The sequence below is a fragment of the Babylonia areolata genome, chromosome 23 (genome assembly GCF_041734735.1).
Source record: "Babylonia areolata isolate BAREFJ2019XMU chromosome 23, ASM4173473v1, whole genome shotgun sequence".
Classification (NCBI taxonomy): domain Eukaryota; kingdom Metazoa; phylum Mollusca; class Gastropoda; order Neogastropoda; family Buccinidae; genus Babylonia; species Babylonia areolata.
The window spans coordinates 7,672,919-7,700,095 of record NC_134898.1 but is presented as its reverse complement, the minus strand read 5'-3'; the positions used below and the strand labels follow the sequence as shown (position 1 = coordinate 7,700,095).

General features: G+C 42.8%; 1 protein-coding gene across 1 annotated transcript; it reads right to left on the bottom strand.

The window, feature by feature from the left end:
• Positions 1-22,332: 22,332 nt before the first annotated feature.
• Positions 22,333-23,335, bottom strand: LOC143298313 (uncharacterized). The gene is made up of 2 exons (XM_076611148.1): positions 23,214-23,335; positions 22,333-22,951 (listed from the first exon to the last, which is right to left on the bottom strand). Exon 2 carries the CDS (start codon positions 22,919-22,921, stop codon positions 22,601-22,603), a length of 321 nt encoding a protein of 106 aa, XP_076467263.1. The 5' UTR covers positions 22,922-22,951; positions 23,214-23,335; the 3' UTR covers positions 22,333-22,600.
• Positions 23,336-27,177: the final 3,842 nt, after the last annotated feature.

Sequence of the window (27,177 nt, the reverse complement as noted above, 5' to 3'; positions counted from 1 at the left end):
TTGCTCAGGTGGGCTTGATGCAGACGGCGTTTCTCATCCAGAAGCTGCTTGATTTCATCACAGTTTTCATCAAACCAGTCTTTGTGCTTTCTGGTCATGGGTCCAAGGGTCTCTGAAGCTGTACTATAGATCAGCTCACGCAGGGTCCTCCAGTCAGACTCCACATTCTGGTTGTCCAGAGAGGCGGATTCCAGACGATCTTCCAGCAGCTCCACAAAGGACTGTTTGATGGTGATGCTTTTCAGCTTAGCGATGTTGAGCCGTTTTGGAGCCTTCTGGCCTTGGGGGCGTCTCTTGGGTTGGATTCGAATATTCAGCTTCGAGACTACAAGGCGATGGTCTGTCCAACACTCGGCGCCGCACATGGTCTTTGTTACACGTACATCTTGCCTATCCCTTTTCCTGACGATGACATAATCGATGAGATGCCAATGCTTTGAGCGAGGGTGCATCCATGACGTCCTGTTACGGGTAGGGAGGCAGAAAACTGTGTTGGTTATCAGCAGTTCGTGCTCTGCACAGGTCTGAAGCAAAAGCAATCCATTTGGGTTGCAGTGGCCCACACCGTGCTTTCCAATCACTCCATCCCAGGAGATGTAGTCAGAGCCAACTCTAGCATTGAAGTCCCCAAGAATGATGAGCTTGTCTGCTTTAGGGATGGCAGCAATGACAGAGTGAAGGTCCTCGTAGAACTTCGCCTTCACTTCATCCGGGTTGGTCATGGTTGGGGCGTAGGCACTGACAATGGTGAGGTGCTTCTGGCCAGATGCCAGTAGGAGTTTCATGGTCATAAGCCTATCGTTGACTCCCTTTGGGATTCCAGCTAGCTTGCTGACAAGTGCTGTTTTTACTGCAAAACCAACGCCAGCCTCACGTCGCTCTTTGCTTCCTCGTCCACTCCAGAAGAAGGTGTAACCAGATCCCCGTTCACAGATCTCGCCTTCGCCTGCAAGCCGAGTCTCACTCAAGGCTGCGATGTCTATGTTGTATCTGGCGAGTTCGGATGCAACTAGTGCTGTTCTCCTTTGGGGTCTGTCCGCGTTATCTCTGTCCAGGAGAGTCCTTATGTTCCAAGCACCAATGGTGAGAGGAACGATCCTTGTTTTTTTCTTTCCTTTCTCTTTGTTTCGACCGCTGATGTAGGGTCCCCGCCAGCCGCGGTATGCTGGCCAGGGTGATATGGAGCAGGCAATTTTTAGGGCACCTTTTCTAGCCCCTTCCTCATGCCAGGGAGGTGAGCAGTGCTTTCCTAAAGAGGGCTGCTCAGACGCTCAGACGGCTGCCGAGCTCCATCGCTGCTCCTGTCGACGAAGAACGACCCTATGGCCTGAGCCGCCTGCGTGCAGGTCTGCGGCTGCGACTGCCAGTGTACCCACACCTGTCGTTTCGTCGCTCGCCTGTCGCCACAGGACTTGGGGGTGATGAAATGATGAAGGATGAAAGGTCATTTTGGATGACTGATGACTTGCGCGATGAGTTTGTTTAAAGTGAAGAGGAGTTGCGCAACGTCGACCTCACTCTCTCGTCCGGGTCCACCAATTTCCAGTGGCAAGACTAAGTCGAGACGACTGGAGGATGAGCACGGATGCAGTGGATGACCAAGATATCCTTTCGGTGTCTCATCTTGCTCTCTGCACTCCACAGTGCGTTGCTGTAACCGCCTTCCTCTCCGTTGAACCGATAGGTTTCTTCCGCAGATTCTGACGGATCCAGACTTTGCATACATGGGTAGACACACCCCGGGGGCCAACTGCGTGTGGCATGCACACAGCACAGTGGAGCTAGATGGCCGTCGGTGGCTCTCCTGAGCCGACGCCCTTTTATGGATCTCCATAAGGGTGTCTAGCCACCCGCCTCACCAGTCCCAGAAGGGAGCGGTGGAAGTGCCGGTTTAGTCGTCGGCAACCCGACCCTGAACAGGTTGTACTGGATTACAGGTTACCAGTAGCAGATCTAATGACCTGACCTGACGTATTGTAGGAACAGTACAGACTTTCCTGCTGTCTGTACTGTCCCTACATTGTAGGAACAGTACAGACAGCAGGAAGGTCACCAAAGTAGAAACCGTACAGACAGCAGGAAAGTCACCAATGCAGAAACAGTACAGACAGCAGGAAAGTCACCAATGTAGGGACAGTACAGACAGCAGGAAAGTCAACAATGTAGGGACAGTACAGACAGCAGGAAAGTCACCAAAGTAGAAAGAGTACAGACAGCAGGAAAGTCACCAAAGTGGAAAGAGTACAGACAGCAGGAAAGTCACCAATGTAGGGACAGTACAGACAGCAGGAAAGTCACCAAAGTGGAAAGAGTACAGAGAGCAGGAAAGTCACCAATGTAGGAACAGTACAGACAGCAGGAAAGTCACCAATGTAGGAACAGTACAGACAGCAGGAAGGCCACCAATGTAGGAACAGTACAGACAGCAGGAAGGTCACCAAAGTAGAAACCGTACAGACAGCAGGAAAGTCACCAATGCAGAAACAGTACAGACAGCAGGAAAGTCACCAATGTAGGGACAGTACAGACAGCAGGAAAGTCACCAATGTAGGAACAGTACAGACAGCAGGAAAGTCAACAATGTAGGGACAGTACAGACAGCAGGAAAGTCACCAAAGTAGAAAGAGTACAGACAGCAGGAAAGTCACCAAAGTGGAAAGAGTACAGACAGCAGGAAAGTCACCAATGTAGGGAGAGTACAGACAGCAGGAAAGTCACCAATGTAGGAACAGTACAGACAGCAGGAAAGTCACCAAAGTAGAAAGAGTACAGACAGCAGGAAAATCACCAATGTAGGAACAGTACAGACAGCAGGAAAGTCACCAATGTAGTGACAGTACAGACAACACACAGGTCGGCAAGACAGATAAGTACAGACAGAAGAAATATCGACAAAACAAACAGTGCACACAGCACAAAATTCGACAAGACAGGAACGTCAGCAAAACAAATCTGAGTTAATTTTCTTTGATTTCGGGAGAAATATCCTGAATTTTATTTTCCACCTTCTTCCTCATTTCCCGTATATAGACTAACTAGCTGGACACAGACTTGTCGGAAGACATTATGGCTCAGAGTTAGCATCCATTTAAAAAAATTAGTACCATCTTTGTTCTGGTAAACCTGAATATTTTCGTTTCCATTTTCCTGCTGCAGTTCTTCCCGTGTCGTCGAAATCATCGTCTTTGTCTTCGTTATGAAGAGATTCCGCAGAACAATAAGCAATATAATCTTCGTGTGTTTTTGTTTACATTTAATTGCATTTTTGTAATGAATAAAAAAGATTAAAAAAAAGAAGAAGTCAAATCCGTTTCAAATGTGCCGTGTGTGTGTGTGTGTGTGTGTGTGTGTGAAAGAGAGAGGAAGAATGTGTGTATGTGTGTACTCTGTGTGTGCGTGTGTGTATGTGTGTGCGTGCGTATGCGTACGTTCGCGCGTGAATGTGTGTGTGTGTGTGTGTGTGTGTGTGTGTGTGTGTGTGTGTGTGTGTGTGTGTGTGTGTTTGCGTGTGTAATAATGAGTAAGTGCATTTATATGCATGTGTGCATATTTGCATTTGTGTATGCGTGCGCATGTGTGTGCATGTTGACATATAAAGTGTTTACACGATACTGCAAACGCGTCTTTCCTCTAAAAACACGCACCAATCTCATGAATTTTACTCACTTAAAGATCATATTCTTTGCACTGGTTTTGTATAGAATAATTTCAAACAAACAAAAATTTCGGGTCTTACCTGTTTACACACACACACACACACACACATACACACACACACACACACACACACACACACACACACCACGCGCTCGCAGATGTAGCAAATGTTTTGCTGGAGAAAAGCCGGCGGTGGCTGGGACATTTCAGGCGGATGGGGAACGTTTTCATGGTAGGGAGGGGGGTCATTTCAGAACGAGGCAAAATTACAAGACAGGGGACATTTTGGCCGCTGAAAATGCTCGAAGGAGACATTATGAACGATGAGAAAGTCCCCGGTGAACATTTCCAGCGGTCACATTGTCCCCCGAGGACGTTACCTGAGATGGGGTGGGGTTGGTGGTCAACACCGTGCCATTTCGTCTATATGGATTCATAAATCGGAGTTTCGTGTCCGTAACAGCCTATAACGTCTCAGTGCCGTGTATACAGAATTCCAGCTTAAAACAGAAACAATAAGACAGCGGGATGGTTGACAAGACAGAACTATATAGTACAGACGTGGAAGAGATCGGCAAGATAGAAACAGTACAGACAGCAGAAAGGTCGGCAAGGCAGAAACAATAAGACAGAAACAATACAGACAGCAGAAAGGTCGGCAAGGCAGAAACAATACAGACAGCAGAAAGGTCGGCAAGGCAGAAACAATAAGACAGAAACAATACAGACAGCAGAAAGGTCGGCAAGGCAGAAACAATAAGACAGAAACAATACAGACAGCAGAAAGGTCGGCAAGACAGAAAGAAAGGTCGGCAAGACAGAAACAATAAGACAGAAACAGTACAGACAGCAGAAAGGTCGGCAAGGCAGAAACAATAAGACAGAAACAATACAGACAGCAGAAAGGTCGGCAAGACAGAAAGAAAGGTCGGCAAGGCAGAAACAATAAGACAGAAACAGTACAGACAGCAGAAAGGTCGGCAAGGCAGAAAGAAAGGTCGGCAAGGCAGAAACAATAAGACAGAAACAATACAGACAGCAGAAAGGTCGGCAAGACAGAAAGAAAGGTCGGCAAGGCAGAAACAATAAGACAGAAACAGTACAGACAGCAGAAAGGTCGGCAAGACAGAAACAATAAGACAGAAACAGTACAGACAGCAGAAAGGTCGGCAAGGCAGAAACAATAAGACAGAAACAATACAGACAGCAGAAAGGTCGGCAAGACAGAAAGAAAGGTCGGCAAGGCAGAAACAGTAAGACAGAAACAGTACAGACAGCAGAAAGGTCGGCAAGGCAGAAACAATAAGACAGAAACAGTACAGACAGCAGAAAGGTCGGCAAGACAGAAAGAAAGGTCGGCAAGACAGAAAGAAAGGTCGGCAAGGCACAACAATAAATCAGCAGGAAGGTCGGCAAAACAGAAACATATAGAGCATCAACGTCAGAAACAGCGCAGACAGCATGGAGGTCGGTAAAAAAGAAACAGTCTGACAGGAGAAAAAATGCTAGTTCATGGTGAGACAGAAAAATAACAAGAAACAATCCAGTGGTGGAACTCGACTACGGTTTGTACGAAAATCTTAAGCCCACAATTATTCTGTTCCACATGTCGTTATGCTGTGAATAAATAAAATCCTAGACCAGTAGTCATTTTCATCATGTTGTTACTCTGTAGGGTCAATGGTCAATGAATATAGATATTTAGGGACCATCTTAGACAATAAGCTGACTTTTGACAGAAATGTTGGTTCCATTCATAAGAAATGTCAATCTAGAATATTTTGTTTACAGAAGCTTAGAAATGTTGGCATAAATTCAAATATTCTTCAAAGTTATTATCGATGTTGTATCGAGTACGTGCTCACAGTTTCATTTATGTGCTGGTATGGAAGCTTGGGAGTGAGGCGTAAGCGTGTTTTGAACGATGTCATGAGTGTATGCAGTAAAATTGTGGGAGTGAAACAAGCTAGTATGCAAGAGCTGTATGAAAGTCGAGTGGTTAAAAAATGCACGCAGATAGCAACTGACAACACCCATATTTTAGCAAAGTATTATCAGCTATTGCCATCAGGACGACGCTACAGAACTTTTAAGCTGAAATCCAGAGCTCGGAAGACTTTTATTCCACATTCAATCCACCTTTTAAATTCTTGAGAACTCTGTGTGTGTGTGTGCGTGTGCGTGTGCGTGTGCGTGTGTGTTTACTGAACTTAAAAACGTGACAATTGGTTATTATGAATGTGCAATATGTAGGATGAATAATGTGCAATATGCAGGATGAATGTGCAATAGAATATGTCTAATGCTAACGTCCATATTCTAAAAATATTTCTGTTAACAATTACGATGTAATAATTAACTGCAACTTTAAAAAGCGAATATGTGAAATGCTTTTATTTGAGAGCATATGTTTATTGCTCTTGTTTAATCAAGTAATCCGCGTATGTGTGGTGGGTGCGGGTGTGTGCTGTTTATCTGGTTGTGGTTTTCTGCAATTCATCTTTATTCTTATCTTATCTGTCTATTATAATCAATGTGTAATACAGTAGGCTATGCTTATAATTATTCAAAATAATGTTTATTAATTCTTTCTATTTTAACATTAAGAATACTAGTTATTACCTGCAGTGTGTGGATGTATGTATGAAACGGTGTATGTGATATTTTTTACTTTTGTGTCTTCGTAATATTCGTAAAAGCTGTTGTTGACTTTTACAGTTATGGTCCCCATGTTGTTTACTTGTCTATGTTGTGATAATGCACCTGACCAAATTTTTCCAGTTGGAGATAATAAAGTTATTCTTATTCTTATTCTTAAAACGTAGGTTAACAAAGATTTCAGATAAAATGATTTATCATCTGTACTTAAATGTTGCTTACAATTCCAGTGTTCTCGGTTACCCAATATTGAAAGATATCTTTTGGAAACAAACACGGAAGCTGAGCGAGACACTTCGCCTCTTCAGTCTTTTATTTAAAAAAATATATATTCGTACCATACATAGCAAAAAATTATTCGGTTATACGCAGTCTTTCTAGCAGAACAGAGAATGTTACATGATCTATTTTCTTCCTCAGTAACTTAGCGAGTTATGGCTTCCGTGGCTTCACATCTGTGTTTTGTGTGCCACAACACCAAGGAACCTCCTTTCTCAAATTACTTGTGGATTAGGTCCAAATGATATCTGATGGAAGATTAAAGATTTGTGATCAGGACAAGCCAAGTTATATTTGAATAAAAAGAGAAACGAATGAGAACAAAACGAATAAGAGTGCGCTGCGTCTCCACTGTAATTTCACCGAGTATGCGTGATAGCTTTTAAGTCACACGTTGCCTGTTGAGTATCACCAGATTGACTTACCAACGATTCTATAGGGCCAGGCAGTATGCACAGGTGAAGAACACTTTCAGGGTAGCCGTTACCCACTGTTACCGGCACTGACCCACAATGTAGCTGTGCACCACGATCATTCACAAAGTTGTTGTCTCCAAAGTGTGACGGGAGCAGGGCGCCAAGGCGACAGTGCCGCGAGGTGCCCTACACAAACAATATCCACGAGCGGAGTGGATCCAAACAGACCGGCCCATGACAGCCACAGGCTGTCGTCACCTGGCACTATGCCCACCCTCCACACCGTCAGTCACACACTGCTGCCTCACCCCGCACCTCCACCTGCCCACCCCAACCACCACCGAAGCGTGCACTGCCATGATTCCTTTTGCCCGTGGCTACATGACTGCGGTGTCTGATCAACGTGGTCCCCCGAGAGAAAGGGGCCCGGCGCTCTGACACGATATCACCTGAAGACAAGTTGGGTTGACCCAGAGGCACTAAACTTCCTTCTACACTCTCTGGTTGACCTACACTGTGAAGGGAGGGGCGAAAGGAGGGGTCAGGTTTCTTCTTTTTTTTCAGTTTCAAGGAGCTGTCAAAGTGTCCCATATACGTTTCACAACATCTGCTTAAAGATAATTATATATCTAAAAGAGGAGCAGATACCTGACCTTTATATAAACCCAACGTGTTGGTCAGGGTCTTGAGGGCCGACCACAGCTATGTGTAAAACATTAGCCAAGATAAATAATAAACATATTACTAAATATATCAAACTATGATAAAACATGGAAAATACACAGAAGGAAAATGGACTGAAACAAAATAAAAACAAAAATTATCCACGTTCAACAATATCATGCACACCCCACACACTTGTATATACACACATAAGCATGTACACACAGATGTACACAAACATATACATTTGATGCTTTGCCAATCACATTGTCTGTTCTGGCTTGTTGCGAGGATTGCTCTGTTTAAAAGACCTTAATAAAGAACGAGTGATCAATGAATACCGATTTATCTCGAAAATATTTCTGAAACATTCAAAACATGATTGCTTATTTGGAGAATCCATTCCTTATGGTAGGAAATGGTCCAAACTATATTTTAAGGCAGAATTCAATGAATTTGATAAATAACAACAACAATAATAACAATAACAATAATATAACAATTATGATGATGATGATGATGATGATAACAGCAATTACTACCTCTGCCCATGTCCTGATTCAGCCCTTTCAGTTTCCTTAATTTTGAGCTTTCAGCCTTTCAGTTTCAGTTTCAGTTTCAATAGCTCAAGGAGGCGTCACTGCGTTCGGACAAATCCATATACGCTACACCACATCTGCCAAGCAGATGCCTGACCAGCAGCGTAACCCAACGCGCTTAGTCAGGCCTTGAGAAAAAAAAAATATATATATATAGATAAGCGTACATACATAAATAAATAAATAATAATTATGATATTAAAAAAAAGATAGTAGTAATGAAAATAATGATAAAATAATAATAATAATAAATAAATAATTAAATAAATAAGACAACAATGATGATAAATAAGCAAATAAATATAAAACATGAAGACACACACCCACACATGCATAACAGGTATGCCCCCCAAAAAACGCAGTTTCACAGATATGAAAGCACAGTCAAATACATATAAACGTACATGAGTTCCAACACACACACACACACACACACACACACACACACACACACACACACACACCACAAATTTCCCTGCACCTCCTCTACCCCCTCCTCCACACACTCATTTCTAGTCTATGTATCGCAGCTTCCACGGCACACACACACACACACACGCACACGCACACACACACACACACACACACACTCACACACACAGATGAACGCTTACTTGTACAAGCACACACACACACGCCCATATCTCCCACCCCCAACCCCACACACATATATACAAAGATATATATATAATATATACGTTCCAATATCCTGTTGCTCCCACAGTGTAGGCATGCATACACTCACATACCTCATCCTCTAGCTCACCTCCTCCCTGCACCCCCACCTCCCCCTCACACACACACACACACAACACACATACACACACACACACACACACATGCACAGAACTCTCCTGACACTTGTGTACACTTACACTCTCACGCATGCACAAACGCACTCAAAAACACAGACCCACACATACACACACATACACACACGCACAGAGGCTGCCACTGATTGGCCGCAAGAGGGATGGGAAAAGATCTCTGATGCCAAGAACGTGGCGTCTAGTGTGTTGCTCAGTCTATTGTATTTGGAAAAGCCCACAGAGACTCTGTTCCGTTTTGAAGAAATTTGCGCAATGTTGGTTTGGAAATGATGCCGATATTTGTTTGATTTGCAAAGCATCGTGCTCTACCTTTCATGTTAGACTTACGGCCGCTCCCTCTCTCTGCTTTTATTTCTTTGAGGCGATCGATGGTGTGATGGCCTTGTACCTGTTCTTTTTGATATTCTTTGACTTTTCTGAGGATTTCCGATTTTCCTAGATGTAGGCCGCTCGTTGGTGTTGCGTTACCAGCAAGTCTGTCAGCTCGCTCATTTCCCTTAACTCCTGCATGTCCCGGGCAGTATGACCTTGTGAGTTTTTTTATCTGAAAGTTGCGCATTGCCTTATGCCACTCTGGGCTTCCCATTCCGTTTTCAATTTTCTGTATGAGGTTCATTGAGTCTGTTAGAATCATGGCATGTTGGTTTCCGGGCGTATGGATGGACGATAGCCACTGGAGGCCATGTGTCACAGCTTCAACTTCCATCGTTAGGCTGGAGGTTGTGACTTTGTAGGCAGTATTCTCTTCCCTAACTGTTTTTCCATTTTGTTTCGCAGTGAATCCCCAACCGGATTGGTCTTTGGTGACTGAGCCATCTGTGTATATGATGATGTCCTCTTCTTTACTGTTTTCGTCTATGAGTAGCTTCACTTCCGCATCAGTTTTGCCCTCTGGCCATTCCTGACAATGTCTTCCTAGAGTGGGTGAAATGGCTGTGTTGAATAGATGGTTGAGGTTTTCTCCCATTCTTTGTTTCTTTCAGGTCTTGTAGTCGGCATACTAGCTGGATTGTGTCTTCTGCTTGCCCCATCAATGATCTTCCTCGTCCTAGATGGCTGCCTTTCGGTTGTTTGACTGCGTCATGCAGTGGGTTTTGAGGGTTTTCTAATGCTTTGAAGTAGGTCTTAACCTGTTCTAACTTGTTTCTGGCCTGCACTGAAGGAAGGTCAAGCAGGTATCGCATGGTTTCTGTGGGCGTGTCTTTTGTTGTTCCAAGGATCAGCTTCATAGCTTCATTTTGAACTCTTTCTAATTTTAAGAGGTTGCTTTGAGATGGTGTTGTTAGCCCAAGTCCGTAGTCGATCACACTGAGGACGAGTGATTGGTATAGCAGGAATAGGTGGCTTTGTTCAATACCTTGGGTTGCCATTGCCTTTAAGACTGAAAGTCCTTTTTTGCATTTGAGAACAGTATTTTCCGTATGTTTTCTGAAGGTCAGCATCCTGTCGAAGTGTATTCCTAGGTAGCGTAGGCATTCAGTTTTCTCGATCTGAATCCCATCGAATGACACAGAAGGTGATGATTTGCTCGCGATTCTGTTGTTCAGGGTGCACAGCAACGTTTGGGCTTTCGCTGGATTGATGGAAGATCCTGTGTCTTTGCACCATTGAGCAATATTGTTTAGTTGTTTCTGGACGGCTTTGGTTCTTTCCTGAGCATCTTTCGAAGTTTTGAAGACCAGGCCATCATCCGCAAGAGTAAGCACCCGAGCTATTCCATTGTTGTTTAAGTCTGCAAGGCCCTTCGTGTAGACATTGTAAAGGACAGGAGAGAGCGGAGACCCTTGTGGCAGTCCCATGGATAGTTTAGAAGGTGCAGACATCCAATCTCCTAGGCGTAGGACGACGGTTCTTTCCTGAAGTGCTGCTGCTATCCATCTTGTCAGTGTCAAACTTACTCCATACCTTAGTAGCAGCTCCATGAGGTGTGCAAACTGGACTTTATTGTAGGCATCTTCAAGGTCGATTGCTACTGCTAGTGTTTCTTCTTTCCTTTGAAATCCTTCACACACCTCATATGCAAAAGCAGCTGCATTTTCCCATGTGGACTTGCCTGTTCTGTAACCACCTTGATTTGAAGGGAGAATGTGCCTGTGTTCAAGATCCCTTGCAAGTTTCCTGGCTATCATGCGTTCCATGAGCTTTCCAGCGATGTTTTGCATGGTTAGGATCCGGTAGCCACTTACCTGATGATGGTCCTTTCCTGGTTTTTGTATGGGTTTTAAGAAGCTGTGTGTCCAGTCCTCCGGCACATGTCCATTGTGGAAACTGTTTTGATATAGATTGGAAAGTTTGCTTCTGTCTTCTTCCGATAGTTCCTTGATGTCCGAGTAGCGAACTTTGTCTGGGCCAGGGGCAGATTCTTTCTTGCATTTAGCTATTGCTTCATTTAGATCATCTATTGTCGAGTCATCATCAGGTCCAGTCTGCATAAGGGTTTGGTTTAACTCCTCAACATATTTCTTTTTCTCATCTAAGTTTCTTTGATCGCTCTGTTGTATGAAACGTTTGAGCAGGGCGGATCCTTTTTCTTCGTTTGTCTTAAGCTTGGTTCCGTCAGTGTCTACCATGTCTGGGGTTGTTGTTGTGCACGTTTTCCCTTCCATGCGACGGTAAAATTGCCAGAACTCTGTCAATGTTGAGTCATAACTGAGTGCCTCGCAAAACTGTTTCCACTTGTCATTTTTGGCCTCTTGAGCAATGGTTTCAAACTGTTTAGTTTTTTCTTTCATTTTTGTTTCAATATCTTTGTCTGGAGATGGTTTTGTTCTTTCTTTTTGCCAAAGTTTGACAGCCACATGTTTTTCTATCCAGGTTCTCTCTGTGTCGGTATTAACCATGGGGGCTGAATAGTTTGCATCCTGTTCAGTGCCGTTCTTTTGTTTCTTCTGCGTCTTAATTTTTCGATGACGGTTGTCTCTTTGGTTTCATACTGAAATGGATCACGCGGTTTCATGCAGCGTTTATCTGACAGTTTCTGTAGACTGAAAACTACCGGGAGGTGGTCGCTGCCTTGGTGTGGAAGCATCTCTGCATTCATTTCTGCTCTGAATTTTGGAGATGTTAGAGCGATGTCGATCACACTGTCACTGTCCCCTTGTCTTGTTCCAAGGCGAGTTGGGGATGTGGTTGTTAATGGGCTAAGAAGAATTTCCCCTATCATTCCTTCAAGTGCGAGTCCTTGTGGGTTGGTGTTCTGCTGGTCCCATAGCTTGGATCTTGCATTAAGGTCTCCACAGATAATGACTGAGTCTCCAAGTTCGTTCTCTATTTCCTCTAAAAAGGCCCAATCCTCTTTTCTTGTGCAGGTTCCTGGGTGAACATAGGCATTGATAAGCACGATGCTTTTGTGAATTCCATCAGGTTTTTCGAGATGCACCCCCACTAGTTCATATGAGTTGCTACACCATTTCTCTAGATTTATGGTGGAAACTTTGTTTTTTTAGGTTTTTGTTCAGTATGATTGCTACTCCTCTTCCTTCATTCCTTTGAAAGACTGTGAAATTCTCAAAATGTATTGGTCTGTCTGCACTTGTCCTGGTCTCTTGGAGACATAAAATGTCAAAATCATATACCAATTTCTCAATTGTTGAGATTCTCATTCTCGCACTGGAACAATTCCAACTGCCGATTCTAAAGAATTTCTTTGACAGCTGCTCTGCTTTTGTCATTCTGCTACCAAAGCACAATCTTTTCCCACCTCTTTTGCCACGCCTGTTTTGGGGTTTTGGGGATCTGAATTTATGTCTCGTGCTATGCAGCTGATCCCCGAGGTGCACGCGAGACAGGGTTTTGTAAGTATCCATAGAAGGGTGTTCTATGTGGTGAGGGAAAAAGTTCGGTCGCCCTGACAGAGCCTCTTATCAGCGAAGGGCAATGGATGTCCATCTGTGTGGAGTCCGTCAGCCTGGTGTCGCCCTAAGGCCAGACTGCATACAGTTAGTGACTGTTTAACCCAACAGCCATTCATCCCATTGGTACTGTATGAAAGCCGTGGGATTGGGGATTTTTGTCAGGTTGTCTCCTCTTAGCCAGTGGAAGGGTGCATCTGGGTATTGTTGTGTAGCAGATTTTATTTTGCAGAAAAATACAGGTCCTTCTCTAATATTTGGGTTTTGAGCCCTCTCAATAATTTACTAATAATTCAAACATTAAACAATAACACCATGACAAACTATTAATCAAATTCACAAAAAAAATCACTTTTGTTCTGAAGCTTGTAGGTTGCCTGTAAAAACTGACCAGTGTGATCTTAACACCTGGCGGATTCATTCAGCCACACTACACGATTTCAAATACTGCCCACCCAGCTCACAGTCATGATGGGTCGCCTTTCAGTAATCAATGATCGCGTCCATTAGATGTTATTGTTTATTTTAAAACGATCAACCAGTAGTGGTGTGTCTGTGAAGTATGGGCTGAATCGACATGTGGGCATGCCTCACGTATAGCACGAGGTTTTGTGCATGACAGCAACAAACTTAGTTTGAACAGACAAGGATCTCTGTAATATTTAGGATTAATAGATTCAGATCTAATATCGCTAACTTTGGGACAACAGAGAACGAAGTGCATATCATCTTCTTTTGATGTTCTGCACAATGGACATAACAGTTCATAATTATTACATGACATATCTAAATCGGTGTGCGTTCAAGGCAGAAATGCCAAATCGAAATCTTTTTGTTACATGTTTCAACTGTCGGTCCATGTTCATTTGCAAATAATGTCAATCAAACGTTGACGAAAGACATCTATAAATCCATTCATACTGGCAACACCTTGATTTACCCAGACGTTGCCAAAACCATTCTTATACAAACAAACACGAACATTTGAAACCCAGTTTTTCTTTCCATTTACATCCAAGTCATGTAACATTTTACACGCTTTGTATGATTGTCTAAATGTTTCCATCTGAATTAACTTGAGGCAGTAACGAATACAGCTAACTGCAGAATTCACATACATGAGATATCTTTCTGTCTCACTGTAAACAAGATCATTGGATGTACACATATGTACTCATGAACACTTCTTAATTGCAAATAAATGTACTAACTCACAATGAACTGAAGCTTTTTCTAATTACCATAATTCGGACCCATACTGTAGTATTGGTTGAACTCGTGAATCAAACAGTTTAATGAATAGCTGGAAAGAATTGTTATTAAGGATATAAAGCCTCCACATGATACACAACAAAGCATTTTTTGCTCCACTGGCAAGGTCTTTGCAAGCAGCAGTGAAACTCAGACGCGTGGAGAAAAATATTCCTAAATATTTGTAAACATTAACTATGAGCATTGTTATACCTTTATAGACCCACCTTTCTCTTGCACCTAAGAAACCCCCCTTCCGAAATATAATGATATTAATTTCATACATATTAACCTTCAAATGAAGCGAAGAAGCAGCATGATACAGACTGTTTAGCTGACGCTGCAACCCCACAACTGTCTCTGATAATAGAATGACATCATCAGCTAACAATAGAATGAATAATTCAAAAGCATCATAAGAGAAAGTATAACACCATGTCTTTCATTTCTAACGCTCTAACTCATTCATAAAAAAAACAACAACAGAAAATAAGACAGGGCTACATACACCTCCTTGTTTAACTCCTGCTGTACATTTAACATAATCTGTGAGTTTAGCACTATGTCTTATCCTACATTTGATATTTTCGTACATACTTTTAATACATATGTATAACTTACCTTTTACTCCATTCTTAAACAAAATAGGCCAGAGCAGATTTCTGTTGATAGAATCAAATGCCTTTTCAAAGTCTATAAATGCTACATATAATTTACGATTGATATGAAAACTGTTTTGAATAAACACTAATAAGGTAAACATATGATCCACAGTTGAATCTTCTTTTTTAAAACCTGCTTGGATCTCTTCTTCAGTCCACTCTTGTTATCTATTATTGATAACGGAACTAAAAATCTTGCTACTTACATCACAAAGAGAAATACCTCTGTAATTCATTGGATTGTTAGCATCACCTTTCTTGTACAATGGCAAAATAATTGCGAGAGAGAGAGAGAGAGAGAGGGGGGGGGGAGAAATGAATTGAATTGAATTGAATTGATCTGAATTTTATCTAATTAGCGGAGTGCAATAATTAAAGACATGCCTTTTTACATCCTGCCCACCGGACAAATAAAACAAGCGGAAAAAAAGACCAAAAAAGAACAAAAAGAATAACATAATAAGAAAAGACGAATGCAGTAACTTTAACAGACATGACACTCACACAAACGAATACACAACATGCACATGCACATAAACATATAACCATCACTAATATTTTGTGATAATCAAACGTGGCCTGCACACATACCCATGCACATCCACACTGCTTACAAATACACGTACACATACACATAATAGATATGGAGAGACAGAGAGAGACAATGGGGGGAGAAATTCGAGTCAGAAAGAGAGGTTGAGATAGACAGAAGCGTGAGGGAGAGAGAGACAGAGAAATACATGGGGGAAGGGAGGTGAACAGGAAGGAGACATGGTTTGTTCGTACTGGTCACAGATCATTAGAAGGGCGATATACAGTAGAATTCTAAAGTTGCACATTCGCGTTGGTCTTCATTATACGACATAAAAGCTTCGCTTATTGAATGTTGTATTCAGGTAGAGAGTGAATCATACTTTTTTTTTCAGAGACAGACACACAGACACGCAAACACACAGACAGAAACAGAGATCAGGAAATTCAGTCACAGAGACAAGACAGTTGCAGAGGCGTGCATTTGTTCGTTCGCGCATACCTGCGCGCTCGTACGCCTATGTTGTGTGTGTGTGTGTGTGTGTGTGTGTGTGTGTGTGTGTGTGTGTGTGTCTGTCTGTCTGTCTGTCTGTGGTTGTGTCTGTATTTCTGTGTGTGTAAGTGTACCTGTGTGTGCGTGTGCGTGCATGTTCTGCAGATCCCATCCTCCGCGGGATAATGTCCGCGCATGAATGTGAAAAACACAGAGCTCTCGCATTTGATAAAAAGCTACTTTTGTGGAGTAGCTGTCAGTAGACCAAGTAAAGTGCCCGAGGAGTGATTTTTTAAAATAATAAATAATACTACAAGGGGCTGCCATCAGCGGAAATCAGGTGTCGGGCAGCTAGGCGGTGTGAGCACTACCACTGTGCCAGTGTGTCAGCGCTTCAGGACAACCAGTCTGACTGTCAACCCGGCGTGTGTCTCAACACACAGGGGAAGGGACTCAGAGTTGACACAAGAGATCACAGTCGCTCTCTGTGTACACATTGCCCAGCGGTGCTGTACGTACACGCGCGTTTGTATTGTATTGCTGTGTGTTAGACAGTGCGTCGTCACAGCTCAGCATTATCCAATACACACACGCACGCGCGCGCGCGTGCAAGCACACACACACACACACACACACACACACACACTGTTCCTAAACGAAACAAAAATACCAAGAATAAAAATTATATATAAAAGCACTCTCCTTTTGCTTAAAACTCGTGGCCAATAGGAAATATATCACCCCATGGGGGTTTCAAAAATTAACCGCCTTTCTCTTTCCTTTTTATTCTAAAGATACCTCTCACACAGTTCTGTACCCGAGGAAAGAAACTAAATTATAAAGAATTCATCCCAGGTCAAATGAATAAAGGGTGAATGTTGTTTTCCACTGCACCGACCAGTGCTGGCGAGGAAACATTTCAATCAGTTCGAGGAGTACTTGACTGAGTGGACCAAGTAGATATTTTGGTAAGCAACAACTGAATAAACGACTCTCTCTCTTTCTCTCTCTCTCTCTGGGGTTCAAAGGTGAGATGTCGAGGTGTGGACGAACGTTTCTTGGCTCCGTTGACTTTAGTCAACTGTACTTTCTTGAGTGACTTTCCAGTTCTGATGCTTTGTGTATGCAGGCTGGGTTGGTGCATTATTCCTGTCCCACCGTTACAATTTAGAGGTGTTTCTGCCGGATTTTTGCCAGTTTTTATCGGGTTCATGACGTGGAGCATGTTTATGTACCCCCAGGTCCATGATACCCTATGTGCATGTTAAAAAAAAATCACCGTTTTTGGTAGATCTATGTTCCCCCAGGTCTAAATCCCCTCAGGTCTATGTTACCCCAGGTCTAGACGAAACACACCCACTACATGATGACATTAATAGTCGACGATCGGACAGAAGTGGCAGGTTCATAGCTCCACGCGCAAGAACATATCGTTACATTAGTTCATTCATTCCTTCAGCTCTTCGCGCACACAATCAAATCATACAATACACTCACTCATAGGACTGTGACGCAAACCTCCCCCCCCCCCCCTCCCAGCACCACCTGAATTCTTCGGTAGGCGAGTGCATGGGTGCAGACATTTTGTGTGGGACTGTGTGGCTGAGCACAGGCAAGCGTTACTTTGTGTGTACGTGCTTGTGATTTTATGGATTTCATGTATCTTGATGTTAGTTTACTGATTTTATTGGCGTGATATATGTTGTGAGAGGATGCGGGCGCACAAGCGTTCATGCATGTGTGTGTGTGCGTGTGCGTGTGCGTGTTTGTATGTGTGTAAGTGTGTGTGTGGGCATTTTACTTATAAACACGATTTATTTGATGGATGTTCTAATATGCTGGATGTTTTCATTTGTTTACATTGTTGTGCAATACGTTATTGTCTTAATGTGTGCATGTGTGTGTGTGTGTGTGTGTGTGGGTGGGTGTGTGTGTGTGTGTGCATTTTACATTTATATCCGATCTTTTTTTTTCTTTCTTTTTTTTTCTGTTTTTTACATTGTTGTACACTACCTTGTCTTTACACGTATGTGCGTGGGGGGTGAGGGTGAGAGTTAAATATTTATATTTTATTTGCTGGATGTTTTCTATCGGTATAGGCCTACAATGTTGTGCAATACTTTATTGTCTTAATGTGTGCGCATGTGTGGGGGTGTGCGGGTGTGGGGTTGTTTAGTCAGCTACTGAGAGTTTATATCTGACTTATTTTTAGTGTATTGTATGGTACATATGTTCATTTTATGCTGGTGTCTACAACGAGCCTGTGATTGCACACGTTAATTTCCATATGGATTAATAAAGTGTTTTTGAATTTGAATTTGAATATTCCCTCAGGTCTATGATCCCCCCAGGTCTAACCCCCCCCCCCCAGGTCTATGTTCCTCCAGGTTTTGTATTTCCCCAGGTCTATGTTCCCCCAAACATGTTTGTTTAATCATCATACACTTTTTGATGCAGGTCAGCAGTGGTCAGCGGTGGTCAGTGATCCATAGTGGTCGGCGGTGGTCAGCGGTTAGTAGTCGTCAGTCGTGCTCAGTGGTCAGCATTAATCAGTGGCCAGCAGTGGTCAGTGGTTGTCATCAGTGGTCAGCAATAGTCAGTGGTCAATAATGGTCAGTATAATTATAGTGGAAAGTGATGGCCGGCAGTGGTCTGTGGTTGGCAGTGGTATGTAATTAGCAGTAGTCAGCGGTCAGTAGCGGTTGGTAGTGGTCAGTTGGTAATATTTGTCAGTGGTCTGTAGTGGTCAGTTGTGCTCAGCAGTGGTAAGTGATGTCACTGGTTAGTGGTGAGCAGTGGTCAGAGGTCAGTGGTAGTCAGTGGTCAGCAGCGGTCAGTTTGCAGTTAACAACAAAAATACCAGGACGTCATGATAATGCACAAATGTGACAAAATATAGCAATCTGAAGATTTTCATGCAGTGGTCAAATGGCAAATGGCAAATAATGGTCGGTAATGGCCAGCAGTATTCAGCTGCGGTCAGTTAATCGTGAACTCATGCTAAAACGTTCCAATATTGCATAGAAAGTGATCAAGCTAAATTCTGATTGTGATCAGCAGTGGTCAGGCAGCAGTCAAACACCTTCAAAGACATTGTAATGCACAGATGTGACAACATAATGCAGTCCGAGCACTTTTGGATTGTGTTCAATAATGGTCAGCAATGGGGGAACATAGACCTAGGGGAATATAGACCTGGGGGAACATTGACCTGGGGTAATATAGACCCGGGGGAACATAGACCTGGGGGAACAAAGACCAAAAAAACGTAAATTTGGGGGAACATAGACATGGGGGGACACAGACCTGCGGGAATGTAGACAGGGGGAACTTAACCTGGCTGAAAGAAAATTTGGGGGAACACAGACATGTGGGAACATAGAGTTGACCCCTCATGACGAAGCGTGCACAATTTAAGGCCGCCATGCATCAGCACGTTTGACCTGCAAAGCAGACCGGACGGTGTAGTGACAGGTGTGCTCCTCTTTCTCCTGCACATGGGCAATGTAATTCATCAGTATGATGACGTCGAACTGAACCCTGGACCCTGAATCAGGTGAAAAACCGACTAAAGATCCTACTCTGAAAGATATTATGTCAGTGTTGGGTTTAAAGGAGAGGCTCGATGATCAAAAAATGATATGACCGAATTAAAATAGTCAAATTTTGACTTGAAACAAAAGGCAGATGATATAGGGTATATTGTTTATAATCTGAAGAAAGAAAACAAACTTAGGAAGGAAGAAAACTGTGATTTGAAAAGAAAAATCGAAAATCTAGAGAACAGGGCAGATGATCAAGAAGGTATTTCAAAGCGAAACAATCTGGTTATCTTTGGAATACAGAGAGCTGAAAAAGAAACTTGGCAGGACTGTGAAACTGGTTGGTGAAATGACCGTAGACAAGCTAGAAATAACAGACACAATCCATTTAGACAGAGTCCATCATCTGAACGCTAATCCCATGTCACCCCTTGGAGCTCGTTGTACCTTCTCTTAAGACATAAAGTTCTGAAAGAAAAACGTAAACTGAAAGGAAGCAGCATCTTTATCAGCGAAGATTTCACTTCAAAAGTGAGAGAAATCAGAAAGAAATATCCCGTAATCTCAAGACAGCTAGAGACCAGGGCAAGAAGGCCACTATGGGATACGATCACCTGGTGATCGAAGGAAAAAAGGTTGTCCTGAATCCTGATGACCAACTGGAAAAGGCCACGCAAGATTTTGGCCGTCCCTTCAAAGTTGTAAATTCTGCCCCATTCAACGAATTCTCAAATTCGGCCGTCTTCAAATTTTCAGTCTCAGTTGTTTTACGGTGAACAATTTAGGATTTACACCGGTTAAAAGCTGTTCACGTGCAATTTGGGTACGGGAAGATTCAGGCAACAGGCCAACCATGCCATGTGGAGAGCATAGTGACATGATGGCCAGTGACAGACCGATGTGCGTCGAACTGGATAACAAAGCACGTGCATCACGGCAAGCGAATTGAAAGTTTGTTGAACGTTGAACTAAATCTGGGATTTCCTTACATGTTTCCATGTCAAGAACAGAAACGTGTTTGAGTGATGACGTGGTTAGTGGGAGTGAAAACGGGTGTTGACGATGGTTATGGCAGGAAGTGTTTTCTGCGGCTGATTTCGACTTTTGTAAACATGACGTGATGAGTGATGACTGAGATGCTGTATAGACAACGAGGATGAGTGTGTAATTCCAGATGAGATAGGAGATAAGTGTGCTAGTGGCTTTTGGTACCACATGGGTTGGGGTAGGGGGTGGGAGAGAGGGCGGGGGAGAAGACAGTCATGAAAACATCAATGAAAAAAATGAGGATGTTGATGACAGTTATATGAACCAGAGATAATGGCAGTTTTTATTCCACAACGTCAGGAAATTTGGATATGTACATGAAAAAAAATGTCTGTTCAGATATCTTAATTGGAATGTGTCATAATTTCAAAGCTTGGGAATACTGTTTTTGTTCAGTTTATTTCTTCATTCGATTTTGTTTCGTTGACACTTTTGTTGATAAATTTGAATCTGACTTATTTCAAGAACACAAATTGTTTGTGAAGCCAGCAGTTAAGCTGACACAAGATGGCAGACGTTCAGGGGGGATAATTTGTCTTATGGGTAAACTGTTAGTTCTTAACTCACTCAGTACGGCCAGTGCTCTCTTCTCCTCTACACAGACCCCTCGGATGTCCAGTGGGTGTCTGAATGACCCAACCTTTAGCTTCCGTCGTCAGAACTGTGGTATTCTTTGTCAACATTCACCTCTTCAGTGTCAGAGCGTTCCGCTTGCAATATTTTGATGATGGTAATTGGGATGAGACGCTGTTAACGTTGTCTCTTTCGCCGTTCGTATGGAGAGAGTTAAAACGTCCGTCATGAGGAGGATTGAGTCCGTCATGAGTGAGTTTTGTATGCATTTTGTACTTGATAAAGATTTCTTTGCATTCACCAAAAATGTTTTATTTGTCTGTACACATGTGCCATTCGAACAATTGCCATGCTATTCTGTGTGTGATATAGAATGGTATAAACATGCTTGAAGACAGTTTTCTTGAAAACTTGTTTTTGTTTGATGATATTGACATTATATTGTGTGGTGATTTAAACGCACGAACTTCTCTGTTCCCCGGTTGTTGTTGTTGTTGTTGTTGTTGTTTTTTTTAAATTCTGTTTGGTTGTTGTAGTTTGTTGTTGTTGTTTGTTGTTGTTTTATGTGGGTATAATTTGCTTGAAACCCATGAAAAGATGATGATAACAATTTGAAGAGACATCCACAATATACAGTATTGAATTCTTTTGGTAAAAAGTTACTGGACATGAGCATTGCAATTGGCTTAAATGGCTTATGTAATGGCGACGAGAATGGTCGTTTCACATATATATCTGACCAAGGAAGCAGTGTGAATGATTACTATCTAGCCTCTGTAACCTTTTGTGAATCTGTTTCTGATATTTTGACACTTGTGTATCATATAGATTTGAATCAGGCGGACGCAATAGCCGAGTGGTTAAAGCGCTGAACTCTCAATCTGAGGATTCCAGGTTCGAATTTCGGTAACGGCACCTGGTGGGTAAAGGGTGTGGATTTTTCCGATCTCCCAGGTCAATACATGAGCAGATCTGCTTGTAACTGAACCCCCTTTGTGTGTATACGCACACAGAAGATCAATTACGCACGTTAAAGATCCTATAATTCATGTCAGCGGTCGGTGGGTTATGGAAACAAGAACACACCCATCATGCATAACCCCGAAAACGCGAGTATGGCTGCCAACATGGCGGAGTAAATACCGTAAAGTACCGAGTATAAGCCCACCCCTCCTCTGCACGAATTTCGGACAAAAGTGGGGGGTGGGCTTATACTCGGTACTTGACCCTATGCACGAACATATTCTTCATTGCAATGGAGACATGATTCATATAATGATACCATCTGGTATGTAAAGTGTTATGTTTGTTCAAACTAAAGCAAATGTGAAGCAACATGAAGATATTTTGTGTATTATAAAATTGTTAAACTCGCAGACAGACATACGTAAGGCTTATTACACACCATCACTCGTAAATGAACACCTTGAAAGCATGTCTATTCAACAAAAACGGCTTTTATTCAAAAACAACTTGAAAAACTTGAACTTGAACTTGAAAAACAAAACAGCTTGAAACTTGAAACTTTCAACAACAATCGTCAACTGTCTACATTGCTTCATCAGAGTCTGAAGCAGGTGATTCTTCATCACTAGTCAGACTGGCGTCGCTTGCGCTCTCCTCGGCAGCAGCAGCAGCAGCGGCGTCGCCGTCGTGAGGAAGTGCCACCCCGATCTCCTCTGGGAACCACTCCAGTGTCTGATCGTCCTCGCTGCCGTCCAGGGCATTGGACACACCGCACCTGAGGAAGGCCTTGGTGATGACGTCACGTCCAACGCCGTCCCAGGCTCTCCCCACCCAGTTGACGACGTCCTGGCGGGTGGGCTGCCTCAGGTTGCCTGCAGCAGTGGGGGGTCTGGGCTCTGCCATCCACGTTACCCAGCTGTCGCGCACCCGATCCTGCACAATCAGAATCAGGAACCGCCATCAGATCTTCCGCTGAATGTCAAAGAGAAATTATGGAGCAACATTTGTCATTCCACTGCACAACTCCAAAAAGATGACCACACACACACACACACACACACACACACACACACATACACACACACCACACAGCCACGCACGCACACACACACACACACACACACAGCCACGCACGCACACACACACACACACACACACACACACACACACACATTAAACTTAAAGTCTCATTTACCTTGAAAGGCTTGATGATGCTGATGTCGATGGGTTGGCCGAGGGCTGTGCAACCAGCAGGCACGAGCACAAGGTCAACGTCCTGCTCGTCGAGAGCTGCTCAAACATCAGCTGCCCTGTGAGCGGCGTAGTTGTCCAGCAGAAGCAGGCACCGAGTCTCTGAGGGGGCAAGCGCACGCTCTGTCCAGAACAAAACTTGGTCCCGTGTCATCCAGCCATTCCGTGTCGCTGTGACGCGCACGTTGGCTGGAATCTGGAGATGCTGGCGGACACGGCGAGGAATCTCTCCAGTGCGTTCTTTGAAGATCAGAAACGCTGGCAGTTTGCTGCCGTCAGCAGCGGCACAGAGGGCGACTGTAAAACCCCTCTTCTCTACTTTCGTTGTCTTGATGCGCACCCGCTTTGATCCTTTGATCTCATTTGTGCGGTTGGGTGGCATGTCAAACCTGACCATTGTTTGGTCCATGTTTAGCATTTGTCCTAATGCGTACATGTGGCGGTGACGAAGTCGCAGGATATTTCTTCTGAAGTGCAGGAGCTGCTCCTCAAAATCTGCCGGCACCTTCTGGTTACTGGACGTACAGAGGCGACTGGATACATGGTGCCGTTTTTTCCACCTTTGTAGCCACATGTTTGACGCATCAAAGTCTTGAAGGTTCAGACCCGCCCCTATCTCTCGCGCTTTTCTCTGCAAGTCTTTATTTCTAACAACTCGCCCTTCGCTTCTTTCTTCTTGTAGAAACTCAAAAAGTCTAACCTCCAACTCCTCCGACTTCACAGTCCGACCAGGGTGCAGTTTCAACTTTCGCTTTTCTCTGCCAGTTTCATGCTGCAGAAGGACATCTCTGTTAGCTCGCCACATCCTAATTTGTTTTCTGTCCACACCAAACTCTTCTGCCGTGGCACTGACATTCCCGTGTCTGTCAAGGTGCTCTAGAGCAGTCAACTTGAATTCTACTGTGTAAGATTTTCGCTTCGGCATTTTCTTGGAAACAAGCGCCATAAGCAAACGCCATAAGCAAAGGGAAACAACTCTGACACGACATTCTTCGGCATTCCTTTTTTCTCTCCCTGTTCTCGATTTTTCGGGGGTTTTCTGTTTTGTTTTGTTTTTTAGCCATGCAAAAGTGGGGGGTGGGCGTTTACAATGTTATGGGCTTATACTCGGTACTTTACGGTAAATAAAACGGCCATACACGTAAAGTGTTACATGTCCGTCTGAGTGTGTATGTGTGCATGCCTAAAATCTGATTGAATGACACAGGAAACGAATGACGAGTGCCCAATGGAAGCCGTCAGCCGGCTTTACCCAGGTAGGCAGTCTGTTGTGCAAATGACCCCCACGCTTAGAACTTCGTCTCTGACTGTCGAGGACAGGCGCTATATAGGTATACATATCATTCATCATCATCATTTATCATCTTCTGTTGTGATGTTTTGATGTTCAAGCTAATTGTAGAGTCACGAGATACCCTGTTAATTCCAATGAAAAACAGTTTGTGGTTAAATGCAGATGGATTTTGTCACATGCACAAATATGTTTTACTCAGTGAATCCCAGAACAATTACGGATGAGACTGACATTGCAACAGATTTGATTGTTGTATATGTTGATTAAGCATTAAATAAGTTTAATCAAATAGCTAAAGACCAGACAGAATATATGGAGAAGAGGGTTCCCGTAATAAAAGAGTCACGTAAAGAATGGTTTGATAATGAATGTAGATTAACAAGACGAAAGATGCGGAGACTTTTTAAAAAAACAATTATAATCGTACTTTTGACAAACGTGTGAGGGTACTGTTCCGCATTGCAAGAAGAGAATACAAGATTTTGATCACAAGCAAAAAAGAAAGAGTATAATTAATCATTTTTGAGAGAGTTATTAAATTCAACTTAATGTCAGAAAATGTTCTGGGAAACGACGAATACAGTATCACGTGAAACAACTGAGCCACAAAACAGTATTTCCATCGATCAGTGTTTTGATCATTTAAAAAAAAAAAAAACTTTAGAAAAGGAAGGTGATGAGTTTGTTGAATGTGACACAGAGGAGGAAACTGACAAAGTTTTAGAGACCAATACCAAGAGAAGAAGTGTTACTAGCAATTAGAATGTTGAAAACTAATAAATAGCTGGGCCTGCTGTACATTTTTCAAAAATTCAGTTGAGTCAACATTAATATTTTCAGTGACCTTACTTAATGATTTGTTTGACAATGCTATTCATCCAGAACATTGGACAGAACAGATTTTTTTACCATTGTTTAAGAAAAGCGACATGAAAAATACAGTTATAGAGGTATATTCTTCTGTAACATAAATAGTGAATTTTCATAGTTCTGTCATTAATAGTAGGTTGCAGGAATGGGTAAGTTTGGATAACAGGCGAATATCAGGCTGGTTTTAAGAAAGATTACTGCTGTTCAGATCCAATTTGCTTATAATCAAAAGTTATATGTAGCATTTGTAGATTTCGAAAAGGCATTTGACTCAATTTCAGGGAAGCTGTTATGGCCTGTGTTGTTAAAAATGGAATAAAGGGTAAGTTATATAGATGTATGAAATATGTACATTAAAGTTAAAAGCAAGGATAAGAAGTGGAGCACAGTTATCTGATTTTATGAATTGTACAAGAGGGGTAAAACAAGGTGATGTGTGTAGTCCAGTCCTATTCTCACTCTTTGTCAATCAGCTTGCATGTTCGCAAAGACAGTTGAATAGTTTGTATGACGCCGAGATGAGATAAGAATTAAAAGTAAATATGAAAAAACAAAACAAATATAATTGTCTTTCATAAGGGTGGGTATCCATCAAGACATGAACAATAGACGTATGGAAATGAAAACGTAAAAGTTGTAGATATATATATAAATATCTCAGAGTTTTCTTTTTGACTAGCCTCAGTTTCACCTTTGCCTGTGTAGATTTAGTGCACAGAGCTAAAAGAGTTGGTTTGAATATACTGCGTGCCACGTGTAGACTAGATTGCAGCTCATTCTCTGTATTTGTAAAACTGTTTGATTCACATGTACAATCTATTTTACACTATGGTGCTGAAATATGGGCGTTCGAGAACGGTAGGGATATTAAAAGACTGCATTTGTTTGCCATGAAACGTTTTTCGAATGATGACAGTCAGACGCCGAATGATTTCATTTATGGGGAACTTGGCAGATACCCTATATATTCGAATTCCTATGTAAGGTGTATTAATTACTGGCTAAAACTAACAAGAATGGGAAGTCATAGATTACCACATAAGGCTTATAATTTATTGTATAATTTATACTGAAGTGGAAAGAGGACTTAGGTTACAAGCGTACGAACATGTCTGTGGTCTTATGGATTTGCATTTGTCTGGGATAACCTGGGCGTTGAAAATATAACAGGATTTATAAACTGTTTTAAACAAAGAATTATTGACTGTAGATGGCAGGACTGGTATGGTCATAATCAGAACGGTAGCAGATTTGCTGAATATTGGATGTTTTAAGTTGACTCATCATGTTGAACCCTACATTGCAATTGTAATGAATGTATATGTTAAATGTGCGTTGACAAAACTAAGATTTGGTGTCTCCGACTTTGCATATCACTGCTCTGGATTTAATATAGTTGGCGTCCATCTGTCTCGGGAGACAATAAAACTGTGCACCTGGTTCAGACATGTTGTTGAGTTGCAGCGCCTGCTGTGGCTGTACAGTCTGATTCTGGATCGGCAGGCTCTGTTGCAGTTGTCGCTCAGAGGGTATGGATTCTGCCTTCTGCCGTCTGTGCTCTCTTCCCTCTTCCCAGTGCTGTTCTGTCTTCTCCTCGCTCCTCTGGACACATGCCTTCACGGTCCTCCAGCTGTTGCCGTCTTCAGCCACCACCTTCCAATCTGCTGGGGCCATGTCTCCTGCCCTCATGTCTCGTTTGCAGACGTTCCTGTAGCGTAGGACAGGTCTTCCTGCAAGTATGGAA

Bases quoted from the DNA above. Each gene is read 5' to 3' on its own strand.
- LOC143298313 (XM_076611148.1), bottom strand. From the start codon at position 22,921: ATGGCAGAGCCCAGACCCCCCACTGCTGCAGGCAACCTGAGGCAGCCC.